We start from the raw sequence: 13,826 nt of genomic DNA, 5'->3' as shown, positions 1-13,826 counted from the left end.
GGCAGCACAGACAGAATCTACCACTAGGCGAGCAACGGGGGAGGGGGGGGCAAGCTACACTGACAACAGACGGGGGAGGGTCGGGAAGGCCAGCTGTTCATGGGGGGGACACGGGTAAAGTGCTTCTGTGGCTGCCCCTGGCCCTCCCGCCAGCCGGCCGCCTCCCTCCGAGGCCGCTTCCCGGGCCCTTCGGCACACCCTCCTCTTTGGTCGACGCTCCCCCTCCCCACCGTCCAGGCTTTACACACTTCCCGGCTGTCTGCCAAAGCTTGGGAGAAGAGGAGAAATGCGAAGGAAACTTCTGCCTTGCTGGGTGGGGGGGTGGGGGGGCTTGCACACACACACCCCCGGCTCCACCGGCACTGCCCTCATCTTTGTGCTCAGCCCAGCGGCGGCAGACACCCAGGGGGGGTTTGCTCCCCTCACATCCCCCTCGGAGGGCAGGTCGGGCTTCCTGCCTCGCCATCGACTCTTAAGAGAGTCCAGGCCCACCCAGGCATCCCAGCAGTTCTACCCGCTTTCGAAGCGGACGGCCCCCTGCTCTTTCTCAAAGAGAGTTCCCTGGCCGTTCCCACAAGGGCACAGCATGCAAGTTCAGCGAGGCAGAAGGCCCTCCTTCTTCCAACATGCGCGGGAGCCGGCCGTGTCCTTTCCGAAGCGCCAGGCAAAGGAGAGCCACGGGGCTGGCCTTGTCCGCCGCTGGGTCTTGGAGACGGCTGACTTCTTTCGCCGCAGCCTCCGCCGGCAGTAATACTTCGGTGGTGCCCTTCGCCTGGCTCCAGCCACACGGCCCTCTCTCCCCGCACTCAGCTCCTCCTCTCTCGCAGAAGCACAGCAGGGAGAGGTGCTGGGACGGGGGAGGGCAGGAGACGAGGCATCGCGCAAGCTATCCGAGCACCCGCACGGCACCCAGAGAGGTGCAGAGGCCCCAAAGAAACCAGACGTTGCTCCTGAAGACTGGAAGGTTCTGGAAGCCCACCCTCTCGAGCCTCTGCCAACGTGCTGGCTTGAAGCGAAGAGCCGGCATTGCCGCTAGAGCCAGCTGAGTCCATGTCTGCGAAGCCGTGGGCGTGGGGTCAGATGGGGCAGGAGGGGGGTCCTCCAAAGCCACCTTTTCTGAGGAAGCAAGAGGTTCGAAAGACACCTTTGGAAGGCTGCTGCCCCGCCCCCTCTCTCGTGGTGGCGAAGGCCGATTTGCGGGACAGGCGGAGGAAGAGCTGCTGGGTGAATGACGCTGGGGAGGGGAGGAAGAGGAGGGGATGGGTGGGGTGAAGCTACGTACTTGGCACAATGCTCTCCATGCGCGCAAGCTTCTGGAGGGAGACGCCCATTCAGCACTCGGTGCGTCTGCACGAACAGCTCCTTCCACGCGGGCGTCCCAGTCACGCGAGTCTCATGCCAGGAGACGAAGGAGCAGACGGGGGGCTCCCAGGGTGTCCCAACACAGGGCTGCTGCAGGGTGGGGGGCGGGACGGGGACTCCTGTCCACGATACATGCATGAGCCGTGCTGCCCCACACGCCCCTCGCCGCCTGTGCCGGCACCGTGCCCCTCACGGGGGGAAGCTACCGCAAGGAGTCTGGGATGGAGCACAGTCTCGGGTTGGGGGCGGAGGCGGGGTGGCCCTGGCCCCCCTGCTGCTGGAGCTGGAGGGCGCGTGGGGGGCAGGGGATGCCCAGCCAGGCCCGGCCGGGGGTGTCCCTGCTCCCCGCCTGGAGCTGCCCCAGGTGCGGGGGGTGCGGAATGACCAGGGAGGCCCTGCTGGCGTGGCAGAGGCAATGCAGCATCTCGCTGGGTGCGTCGACGGCAGAGGCGCGAGGGCCAGCGAGGCTCTTCGGCTTGGCAGTGACCGGCTGGGACTGCCCCAGGGGGACCACGGGGTGCGCGCTGGACGTGGGGAGCCCCGGCAGGCTCAGCCGGCGTTGGCAGTGAAGCATCTCCACGTGAGGATCCATCGCCGAGGGCGGGGGAGGCGGGGCACTCAGCTTGGGCCCCTGTTCGGAGCCGGGCGCAACTCCCTGGAGGTGCCCCTGGGGGGCCCCCGCTGGGTGTGGAGCAGGGGGAAGGGGGTCTCCGGGGAGACTCTGCCCATGGGAGGCCCCGGGGTGCGGCCCGGACGAGCCCGCCTGGTGGATGCCGGCGGCGGCCTCTCCGGCCAGGTCCTGGCGGGGGGCTGGCGTGGCCCGGTGAGCGACGGAGGCGGGATCCCCGGGGAGGGCTTGCTGGAGGCCAGGAGCGGCCAGGAGGGTGCCGGGCAGGGGGTCGGCCCCTAGGACCTGCCGGTGGGTTCTCTGGTGCGCGCGCAGTGCCGACTCGCCCTTGAAGCGCTTGGGGCAGCAGGTGCAGGCGTGGGGGCGCTGCTGCGAGTGGGTGCGCTGGTGCGCGGCGAGGTTCCCCTTCTGGCTGAAGCGCCGGCCGCAGGTGGCGCAGGGGAAGGGCCTCTCCCCCGAGTGGATGCGCCGGTGGGTGATGAGGTTGGCCCGCTGGTTGAAGCGCTTTCCGCACTCGGTGCAGGCGAAGGGCTTCTCGCCGGTGTGGATGCGCTGGTGGGTGATGAGGTTGGGCCGCTGGCTGAAGCTCTTGCCGCAGACGTTGCAGGGGAAGGGCTTCTCCGCCTGGCGGTTCCCGCGCTGCACGGGGGCCTTGGGCTCGGGGGCGATGAGCCCTTCCTGGACGGCGTGGGTGCGCTGGTGGGCCGCCAGGTTGGCCTTCTGGCTGAAGCGCTTCCCGCAGCGCAGGCAAGGGAAGGGGCGCTCGCCCGTGTGCACCCGCTGGTGGGTCAGCAGGTTGGGGCGCTGGCGGAAGCGCTTGCCGCACTCCAGGCAGGGGTAGGGCTTCTCGCCGGTGTGGATCCGCCCATGCGTGATGAGGCCCTGCTTCTGGCGGAAGCACTTCCCACACACCACGCAGGCAAAGGGCCCTGACCCCAGCCCCTGGGAGGGGCGGCCGGGACCGCAGAGGCTCGGCTCACACGAGGCCACCTCTTCTTTCTTGACGCGGGGCGGGGCGCGCAGCTGGGTGGCGTTGGGGGTCAGGAACAGCCCCGCTCGGGAGCTGTCCGGGAAGAGCTGGTAGCGCTCGAGGCTCGCCGCAAAGCCCTTCTGGCCGCCTTCCTCTTCCTTGATCGCCTTGCCACGCCCGGCTGCTCCTGGAGGTGGGGGGGGGACGACAAGGGGGGGGAGATATTCCATCAGATCTGCTCAAGGCACAGCTTTACTGGCTGCGAGGAACTGGTGCCCAACCCCGGGGTCCTGCTCCCCTGGCGCTAGAGAAAGCGCCGGGTGCCAAAGCTCCCTTTCGGCGTCCCAGTGAGCTGAAGACCCAAGGAGGGGCCTCACCAGGCAGCCATAGGCTGGCTCTCCCATCCCTCAGGGTGGCCTGCCTGGCATGGACCACAGCCAGGGCCTTTTCCGTCGTGGCTCCAGCTCTGTGGGACGGGCTCCCCACAGGAGATCTTCAGGAGGAGATTGGATTTGTACCCCGTCCTTCACTTGGGAGTCTCAGAGCGGCTTACAAACTCCTTTCCCTTCCCCTCCCCACAACAGACACCCTGTGAGGTGGGTGGGGCCGAGAGAACTCTTGACAGAAACTGCTCTTTTTCAAGGACAGCTGTGCCAGAGCTTGTGACTGACCCAAGGTCACATCAGCAGGTGCAAGTGGAGGAGTGGGGAATCAAACCCGGTTCTCCCAGATTAGAGTCCACACACTTAACCACTACACCAAACTGGCACTGCAAGGCCTGCCTGTTGGCCAGGGCCTTTGAGAGGGTTTAATTGGCAGGCATCTTTTTTTTGGGGGGGGGAGTGATGGGGGGGTATGCAGTTTTATCTTTGGTTTTAGCTGGGGATGTGTTAATTATTATCCTAAGCCGTCTTGAACCACGAAGAAAGGTGAGATATAAATATTCCAAGAAATAAAGACTGGACAGTGCACTACTGACCACCCAAATCACAAGTGGGAGCAACGTTCTTCAGCAGGGAGAACTGCAACAGGAAACAGCTGCTTCTGTGGCATCAAACCACGGAACGAACGTTTGTTAGACTGACCCAAAACCAAAGTGGAACAGCCCTGGCCACAAATCAATGGGAGGCAGAAAAGAAGCAGAACAACAGAGTGTGACGACTGCTACTTTTTTTTTGCAAGACACTGTGCATATTTAATGCTCCATTAGGATTTTTAAGATCTAGAATAGCACAGAATGTGCACAGCCTGTCCCACAGAACAGGCGCACTCGAGCGGTGGGTCTCAGCTGATTCACACAAAGCCTGCATGCCGTTCGGTGGATAGGCAGAGAAACTTTGGATCAGATCTCCACTCGGCCATGGAACCAACTGTGTGGCCCTGGCGAGTCACGCATCCTCAGCTTCCCGTGCCCCAAAGGACTACAGTCAAGTTTTTCTTTCTCTTTTTTTAAAGGAGAAGAACAGGGAAACAGTTCATGTGGCCAGGCAGGGGAAAAATTAGAAGATAAAACCAAACACACACTACACATGTAACTGCTTCTTAAGAATATGTACATGTGGCGTTCTTGCTTATTGGGGAGACAGTTTTACCTTTAAACACGCTTTGTGTACCTAAACCTGGTAGATTTCTGCTGCCACCAGGAATTAAAAATTCCAAGCCTCTCTCTCTCTGCAGGTAGTTATGACCTAGGGTCTGGGCACTTCAGAGGACTGTGTGGCCCTGAGGAAGAACTGTACTGATTGCTGGGATAAGCTTAAATAAAAACTGATTTATTTAATAAAGAATAGGTTTCTGATTATTTTGAACTGTTACTGGGGAAAAAGAACTTGTAAATATATCTGGCAAAACTTGGTGTTACAGTCACTCAGACTTCACTCTGACAGGCATAGACTCTCAGTATAATTTCTCTCTCTCTCTCATATATGTATATATAGCTAAACAGGCTAATCTCCTTGTCTTATTCACCCAGAAGAGAATCAGCTCTTATAGTCACTCAGACTAAACTGTTTGCCTTATTCACACAGAATAGAAGCAAAATTCCATAGTCACACAGACCATGCTGTCTCTTCAGACTTCACACACAGAACTCTGTCATTAAAAACAAACAAAACATCTCTCCACCCACAGTCATCAGCCAATCACACCACCCTCATCTCCCCCTATCACTCACCTTACATTACTGCAGTCAAACTCAACATTTAAAGACACACACACACCAAAACATGGAATAATTACAGTACACATTTCTCTTTTAAAAACAGCTGCCTCAAGAACAATTTTGGGGCGAGAGCAGCAGGCAAAGGTTTCAAAGAAACAAGACGTAAGTCCGTCCATACCTTCATGCCTCTGGGAAAGAGCAAAATGCAAGCAAATCAGAGAGAGAGAGAGAGAGAGAGAGAGAGAGAGAGAGAGAGAGAGAGAGCGCGGAAAGAGAAAAATGCACGCAAATCAGAGAGAGAGAGAGAGAGAGAGAGAGAGAGAGAGAGAGAGAGAGAGAGAGAGACCGACCCTCTGGCCTGTGAGCTGCCTCCCGAGAGACACTTTCCCCCACCTTGGCAGGAGCCGGTGCACAGCTTGCCTTCCTCCACCTTCTGACGGTCTGCAATGCCCAGCTCTTCCCACCGCTCAATCCAAGACAAGCCTTCGGGTTTGAAAAACCGGTAACCTGATGCGGGGATGGAGAAGGTCTGGTTAGCCGAGGAGGAGGCAACTGCTGACCCCGGTGGGGCAAGCAGAGAGCGGGTGAAGGAGGAAGAGGAACAGGAAACACCCCTCAGGGCAAAGATACTATTATGGGGGAAAGAACCCAGCCAGAGAGACACAAAGCAGCAGGAGGGACAGGACAGGCCGGGAGCCCTTCCACACTTCCAAGAGGGAAGCACAAGAGCTCAGCGGCAGCAAAAATCCCGAACTGCAAACTGTCCAGACGTAGCTCAAAGTCTTTCACTCCTTCCGCCATTTCAGTACATCATCAGACCAGACCTTTAAAGCCCTACGTGGCTTGAGACCTCCTTCTCCCACCTGCTCCTGCCTGGGAATTAAGAGCACAGGGAGAGGCCCTCCTTGCTGGGGACATGAGAAGAGGGCCTTTTGGGTGGCAGCCCGATTATGGAACCTCCTCCCCAGGGAGGTGTGCCTGATTCCTTCCCTTCCAGTGTCTAGGAGACCGCTGAAGACGGATTTATTTAGGACTGCATTTGATTTTAAAAAGGCCTAAATCAGGGGTGTCAAACATGCGGGGCTTCTATCAGGCCCACAGTGGAACTGGCCGTCTTCTGCTTCTTCTTCCAGTTCTGCGGCTGCTGCATCATTGTAGGTTTGCAGCTTACAGATACACCCCTGAACAGCATACTCAGGATTGCAGCAGCACAGACATTTTGATGCAATAATTCAGAGCAAGAGGTGTCAGTTATCAGACACTGTTCAATAAACAAAATATGGCAAGAGTGCTATATGTTTTAAGCGTGTTTTTTATATTAAGTAAAAAAAAACCTCTGTGTCTGTGTCCTTTACAAAGTTTAGATCTCCGCTACCTGGCATTGCGTTTTATGACACACGTGGCCCGGCCCAACAAGGTCTCATTTATGTCAGAACCGGCCCTCATAACAAATGAGTTCGACACCCATGGCCTAAATTCTAATTTTAAGATTTTGGTTTTATGCATATTCTATATTATGGATGTTATTTATACTGGAAGCTGCCATGAGCTCTGGTGTCCTCCCTCTCAGTCTTTAGGAGGAAGCTGAAGCCGGTTTTATTGAGGGCCACCACATTTGCTACCAGTCCTGAACTGCGATTTTAAATTTTATGTTTATATATTTTTATCTATGTTGCAATCCCCCCGAGCTCCGTAAGGAAGAAAGGCAGCCAAAGAAGTTTTAGCTAAATGAACAAATTTTGTACTTCGTTTCTGTTAATAATTCAATCTGCAATCGAGGCAGAGCCTATTTTTCTACTTTCTATACAGCAGGCATGTAGTGCATGTCCAACTTTGAACAGGTAGTGATCTATTTTTTTCCAGCCAAAAGTGCCGGTGATCTACCACCATGAAAATAAAGTTTCAAATTAGTTTCAAATTAGATTTTAACCCACTAAAGTTGGGTTCCACCGTCCGTCCCCGTGAGGTAGGCGGGGCTTTCAAGAACAGCTCTGACAAAACTACGGCTTGCCCAAGGACTTCCAGCAGCTCCAAGTGGAGGAGTGGGGAATCAAACCTGGTTCTCCCAGATTAGAGTCCGCGCACTTAACAGACTGGCTACATCTGGTAGAAACACAGCATTTATTCCTGCTACCAGTGATCACACACCTACAGGCTGTCCAAGAGCAACGCAGCAGGATTTCTGGGGGAAAGTTGCGTGCCTTCTCTCCCGGCGTAACCTGAAGATACTGGAAGGCAAAACAAGACTTGGAGGGATCCCCTTCCACCCAACTGAAGGCTGAGCCTAGCGTGACAACGTGGGGGCCCAGAGACAGGCCTACAGACCTCCTGCTCCCAGGGTTCAACCGTGGCAATAGGACCAAGCGTGGGACCTGGCCCACTGGCTCACCTGGGCAGGGGTCTTGCGGGATCCCTCTGGCAGAGTCCAGCTGATCACCAAGGCATGGCTCTCCGGCGCGCTCAATCCGAGACAGGAGGTCGGGTTTGAGAACCGGGTAGCCTGGACAGCAATACAGAACCCAGACTGATCACCATTGCCCGAGACAAGGAGAAGGGCCCAGTGCCCTCGGGATGCCTGCCTAACGGGCACCTGCTGGGGCAGCCAGGTGGGAGACAAGCAGCATGCCAGAGGCTCCAGGGTCCTCCTTTCCCCCAAATCGTCCCATCCCAAGCCAAGGCCTCACTCAGGACAGCCCACACTGCCGCTGCTCACCTTGGACCGGATATTGACATGCCAACCACCACTCCTGTTCTGACAGCCCCAAACCAAGAGTGTGAGGCACTCCAAAGGGATCTGTCGAGAATGGGAGAGTGGGCGTCAACGTGGAAAATGGGGTTCAGTGTGGCCAGGTGCAAAGTGAAGCACAGTGGAGCCAAAAATCCTAACTATAAATACACATTGATGGGGTCTGAACTGGCAGAGACTGACCAAGAGAGGTATCTTGGAGTCGTAGTAGATAACTCACTGAAAATGTCAAGACAGTGTGCAACTGCAATAAAGAAGGCCAATGCTATGCTGGGGATTATTAGGAAGGGAACTGAAAACAGATCAGCCAGTATCATAATGCCCCTGTATAAATCGATGGTGCAACCTCATTTGGAGTACTGTGTACAGTTCTGGTCACCACGCCTCAGAAAGGATATTATAGCATTGGGAAAAGTGCAGAAAAGGGCAACTAGAACGATCAATGGGTTGGAACACTTTCCCTATGAAAAAAGGTTAAAGCGCTTGGGGCTCTTCAGCTTGGAGAAATGACAGCTGAGGGGTGACATGATCCAGGTTTATAAGATTATGCCTGGGATAGAGCAGGGAGAGAAAGAAGTCCTTTTCTCCCTTTCTAACAATACAAGAACTTGTGGGCACTCCATGAAATTGCTGAGCAGTTGGGTTAGAATTGATAAAACGAAGCCCTTCTTCACCCAAAGAGTGATTAACACATGGAATTCACTGCCACAGGAGGTGGCAGCAGCTACAAGCATGGACGGCTTCAAGAGGGAACTGGATCAACATCTGGAGCAGAGGTCCATCAGTGGCCATTAGCCACAAGGGATAGATAGGAACTCTCAGGCTGGGGCAAGGGATGCTCTTAATTCTTGGTGCTTGGGTTGGGGCAACAGTGGGAGGGCTTCTGGTGTCCTCCTGGCCCCACTGGTGGACCTCCCGATGGCCCCTGGTGTTTTTGGCCACTGTGTGACAGAGTGCTGGACTAAATGGGCCACTGGCTTGATCCAACATTGGCTTCTCTTATGTTCTTACGTCTGGGGAAAGGGATGCACTGTATTGCAGGGCGGGGGGCCACAGTGGAAGGGTTTCTAGTGTCCTGCCCCCACCGATGGACCTCCTGATGGCACCTGGTATTTCTGGCCCCTGTGTGACCCAGAGTGTTGGACTGGATGGGCCATTGGCCTGATCCAACATCGGCTTCTCTTATGTTCTCCTGCAGCAATTCCCAATGGGGGGAGGGCGTTCCTCTCACCTGCACTGGACAGGGAAGCGCTAGCTTTGCCCCACAGGCACCAGATTGCAGCTGCTCAGGGGAAAGGAGAGCTCCCGTGGGTCTTCCGTGGCAGACAACTGGTCTGCCCTGGGGACAGAATGCCCCACTTGAGCACAGCCAATGCAAAGAAGGTATCAAGCCCTCCCAATTCACTACCAGTGGGTGAAGGAAGCCGCCTCCTCGCCAGACCCCAGACTCACAGCTGCCGCCACCCACCCACCCATATACCCCCCCACATTTCCCAAACGAAGCCAAAGACATTTTACCCAGGGAAGTGACCAGCTCGTAGTTCTCCATCACCACATCCACCAGCTTCTTGCGGATTCTCCAGGGGCTCCTCCGGGGAGATGCAGTCCAGGAGGGGCTCAGGCATCACCTGCAGCAACACACAGGCCTGGTCAACACAGCCTCTCGTGCGCGGGATGGGCACAGACCACAGCAACCAGACCTCAACAGGCTGAGGGTCATGTAGCGCAAATCCAGAACCTCACCGTTGAGTCAGGGGAAGGAAGACTGGCTGCCTCCTTCACAGGCCGAAGGAAAGACCAAAGAGAGGCACAACCCACACTTCCCGTTCTCCATTGGAAAGCCGCTGTTTTATGTGCCAAGACTGGGATGCGAATGAGGGGAAACTGCTCCCCCAAACACACGCACACACATCTAAATAAATAAATAGCATACATGCAGAGAGATAGAGACAGACAGACTCACACACAGAGCCAATCCCACCTGCATCACTCTGCAGGTCCCGGAGGGGGGGACGAATCAAACAAACTGCACTAAACTGGACCCCTTGGGGCAGACAGCGAGGTGAAGAGGCAGGAGGTAGTGCAGGGAAGCTCCACCCCATGGTTTACACCTACCCCTACCCCATCCTACCTGGGCTGCACCCCCTGTAGGCATTTCCTGGTCCAGGTGTCCAAGGAGGGAAGAAGAACATGTTTCACCTCAGCAACCGAAAAGGCCGATGGGATTCGCCTCCTGGGCGTGGCTATCTGAATGGTCCTTCTTCCTGCTTATCTTTGCTGTGCTTTCTGAAAGCCCCTGCACCAACCGGAAAAGCGAGAGGGAGTTAGAGGAGGGGGCTGGGGCAGTGCAATTGGAGCAAGGGTGACCAGCCTGTATATTCTTCTTGCCTCCCTGCAGAGCCTGCTGCTGTTGCTCCACTGCTCCGAAGAGCACCAGACTCAGCCCAGGGAAGAATTACCTGAGCACATAATCAGCATCTTTCGCCGGTGCTAGAGACCCCGAGGCCTGAGGAACAGCAGGCTGCTCTAACGCTTACGCAGGGATCAGGCCCAACAAGAGACACCTTCTCATCATGCTTCACAGAAATGCCACCTGCACCTCTTCTGGATCTGGGGGGAAGAGACATGCTAAACCCGTTGCAATGAGAGCCAGAGTGAAAGCTATGACCACACGGAGTCAGCCCTATGTGAAGCAGGAATCGGGAAGACGGGCTTCTCCCATCTCAAAAGGGGTATTGCAGAGCCAGAAAAGGGAGGCCAGAGTTATCCCCTACAGTGAGGAAACTAAGGAGCCTGGGGCGCTTCAAGAAAAAGAGCGCGGGGGGGGGGGGGGGAGAAACACCAAAATGGTATATAAAATTATGCAGGGTGTAGAGGAAGTAGAGGGAGATGTTTCTCCCTCCCTGTAAACACAAGAACTTTGGAACTTCTGAAGGAATGGATGGGCCACACATTCAGGCCCAACAAAAGAACACAATTCATTACAGTGATGTGGAGTGGAAAACTTTCTGCAACGGCAAGTTTTCCAATGGTATATTTTACTGTGGGAAATTTTCCGCCCTGCAGATGTAAATACAGTCGCTGTCAGGGTGGTTGTGCTGCAAATCAGTCGTGTTAGATGGGCTACATGTGAGATATAAAGCAGGGACAAACTCCAGCGCATATACGTAGCCCAGACTTCATATGCTGTACATTCTGCAGTATTTTCACATTATTTAAATTTGTCTTAATGTTATTTAAATTATAATCAGAAAATTTCCCAAGGCAAGTTCCCCCCCTCCCCAAATCCTCATCACAGATCCATTATGCTGCCCCCAGCCGTCATCCTCTTCCAAGGAGAAGAGGCGCACTGACCCTCTGACCTTTGCCAGTCAGTAGCTGGGAGCCAGGAGGGCTAAAGGCAACCTTCACGTTTGGCTCAGCGCAGGCTGCAGTGGGCGGGGCAATAAGGGGGGGGGACTCCGTAGGGCTTCTGGTGGGCTGCCCCGGTTGGAAACAGGATGCTGGACTGCAGATGCCCTGATCTGCAGAGCTCTTTAACATTCCTAGGCCTCAAGTCACTCTCTTCCTGTACAGAAAGTTCCTTCCTCAGCTGACTGTGACCCAGACAGAAGATTCCTGCAAGCTTTCCCCACAACCAGCCAACTCATTCCTTTCTTTTGCAAACCTGGCTCACGTTCCTGGAAGACATTATGAGTTATTCAAGACTGTGCGCATGATAGGATTCTGCACAAACACGAAAACTGGTCCCAGGGAAGCCTAATAGTCACTTCTTTCCTAACGAGAAAGTTGCTAGGCCTTAAAACAGCAAGTGTCAACTTGAAGCCGAGTGAACAGAGGCCAGTGAATCCTTGAAGCCCATGACCTGGCAAGGGGGCAGAGAAGGGGACTTCAGTGCCCCGCAAAATCCCTTGCACCTCTGCATGGCGATGTAAATTAAGCTGGCCGTCTTGGAATGGAGCCGTCTTGGAAAAAAATCACAGACCCTGACCGGGATAGCCCGGGCAAGCCTGATCTCGTCAGATCTCGGAAGCTAAGCAGGGTCGACTCTGGCAAGTCCTTGGACGGGAGACCTCCTTGGAATACCAGAGGCAGGGGTGGGCTTTACACTTTACGCAGCCACCGCTCTGAATATCCTCCAGGCCCCCAGCAGGGGTCAGTCGCCAGAGGTCGACGTGACTTCCAGAGACACACACATGCACATATGAAAAAATGAATGAATAAATAAAACACAAACATATCCTCCAGGCCCCCAGCAGGGGTCAGTTGCCAGAGGTCGACGTGACTTCCAGAGGCACACACATGCACATATGAAAAATGAATGAATAAATAAAACACTAAAAATAAAGATCACAGCACATTCGCTGGCCTGGATACAGCTTTATTACTTCTCGCTCTCTGGGACAGGGAATGGAGCCCAGGCCTCTGTGCCCACCCAGAGAACACGCCAGGCTGACTGCCGTAAAGGAACAAGGGCTGCTTGTTTGGCCAGGTGGGGCCCGCCAGCAAGGCTAATTTGGGGCTTCAGAAGGAGAAGCAGCTTGGATAGCCACGGGCCACTTCTCTCTTACATTCCCTCAGCCTTTGCCAGTTCCACTCTCTTGCCTTCCATTGACGCTTCCAGGAATCCACAAGGCCAGCGCTTCGACCTCCTTCCCCCCAAGTCCACTCACCAGCCGGGCTGGAAGCTCACCCTCACCCCCAGCTCCACCAACACAGCAAGCTGCATAGAAGGCCAACCAAGATGGGGGCTGGGTGAGGACCTACCCCGGCACAGCTCCATTCCAATACGGCCTTGTCTGGGGGAGGAGGGGGCAGTCTCGCCACTGAACAGCTTTTCCCACACGTTCACCACAAAGTCTAAGGGCCAGCGCACAGCCACAGAAACAAGTCAGCCAAGCAGGCCTGCACCGAGGCAGCCTAAAGCAGATATGACCAGCTAATCTACAACTGGGGAAAGCCGAAGAAGAGCCACCTAAGTTATCTCTCTTTCGGATGAGAACGTCAGTTTTTGCACTCAAACCCTCATCACCACGAAGGTGCGTGCAATTAGCCACAGCTGCTGTAAGACCTGAACTGTCAAGGTGGGAGGTCCAGGCCACACCCGAGAGCGTTTAAGAGATTATCTAGAAGCCAAAAATATGCCCAGAGAAATAAATGCGGAGAAACAGCCAGCCAAGACTCAGGTTCCGTTTCTCAACACCACTGTACTTCCAGACAAGCTCCAGCAGTGCGCATGCACACATGCACGCACACACACACCAGCTGGACGAGCTGCAGCCCTCCAAGCCGAAGCCCTTGCAAGAGAAACAAGCAGCAGACCCAGAAATATGAACAGCCATTCCCCCACCCATCCCCAGTGGCCACAAAGCTCTTTCTGAGCTTCGCTGTCCAGACCAAGGCTCCCTCTAAGCTACGGAGTCCTCTGAGCAAAAATTCCACTTTGTGAGCTGCTGGCATTAAAGTTGCGAGTGAGAGATTTGGTGACTGCATAACTCAGTTGGCTCTGGAGCCCTCCTCCCTGAGCCGAGACAAAAACGTGTGAGCTGGAGGCTCAAAAACTGTGAGCTGGCTCACACTGACTCCGCTTAGAAGGAACCCTGGCTGGGATCCCAGTTAGTTACGTGGGGTTATCACAGCCAGAGATGAACAGAGGTGGTTTGCCCTGGTCCAATGCCTCCCTCTGAGCTCTGGAGTCTTGTGAGCAAAAATTCTAGTTTGTGAGCTACGGCTGGCGTTAAAGTGGAGCCCTCCTCCTTCCTGAGCGAAGGCAAAAATGGGTGAGCCGGAGGCTAAAACCCCGTGAGCCGGCTCGCACTCACTCAGCTGAGAGGGAACACTGAGTCACCAGGACCCTGGGGGGGAGTCCGGCCCGCCCGGAAGCGCCACCCCCTCCGGAGGCACTCCGGCCCCCTTCCCGGGGGGTCCCCACCACGCCTCCCGCTGACCTCACCTCCGC

At 55.5% G+C, this 13,826-nt stretch overlaps 1 protein-coding gene across 2 annotated transcripts; it reads right to left on the bottom strand.

Moving 5' to 3' along the window:
• Positions 1-293: 293 nt before the first annotated feature.
• LOC107111913 (zinc finger protein 92 homolog) lies at positions 294-10,401 on the bottom strand. 2 transcript variants are annotated; one of them, XM_015412959.1, is made up of 7 exons: positions 10,327-10,401; positions 9,999-10,163; positions 9,386-9,495; positions 7,835-7,915; positions 7,511-7,621; positions 5,515-5,628; positions 294-3,147 (listed from the first exon to the last, which is right to left on the bottom strand). In XM_015412959.1, the coding sequence occupies exons 3-7, from the start codon at positions 9,414-9,416 to the stop codon at positions 1,565-1,567; spliced, it is 1,920 nt and encodes a 639-aa protein (XP_015268445.1). In that variant the 5' UTR covers positions 9,417-9,495; positions 9,999-10,163; positions 10,327-10,401; the 3' UTR covers positions 294-1,564. The 2 variants fall into 2 exon arrangements, with proteins under 2 accessions (XP_015268445.1, XP_015268446.1); XM_015412960.1 differs by lacking the exon at positions 7,835-7,915.
• Between the last annotated feature and the right edge of the window lie 3,425 nt (positions 10,402-13,826).

Source organism: Gekko japonicus, unplaced genomic scaffold (genome assembly GCF_001447785.1).
Source record: "Gekko japonicus isolate JY-2015 unplaced genomic scaffold, Gekko_japonicus_V1.1 scaffold2050, whole genome shotgun sequence".
Lineage (NCBI taxonomy): Eukaryota > Metazoa > Chordata > Lepidosauria > Squamata > Gekkonidae > Gekko > Gekko japonicus.
The sequence above is the reverse complement of the archived record's forward strand: the minus strand, read 5'-3'. Positions and strand labels throughout refer to the sequence as shown.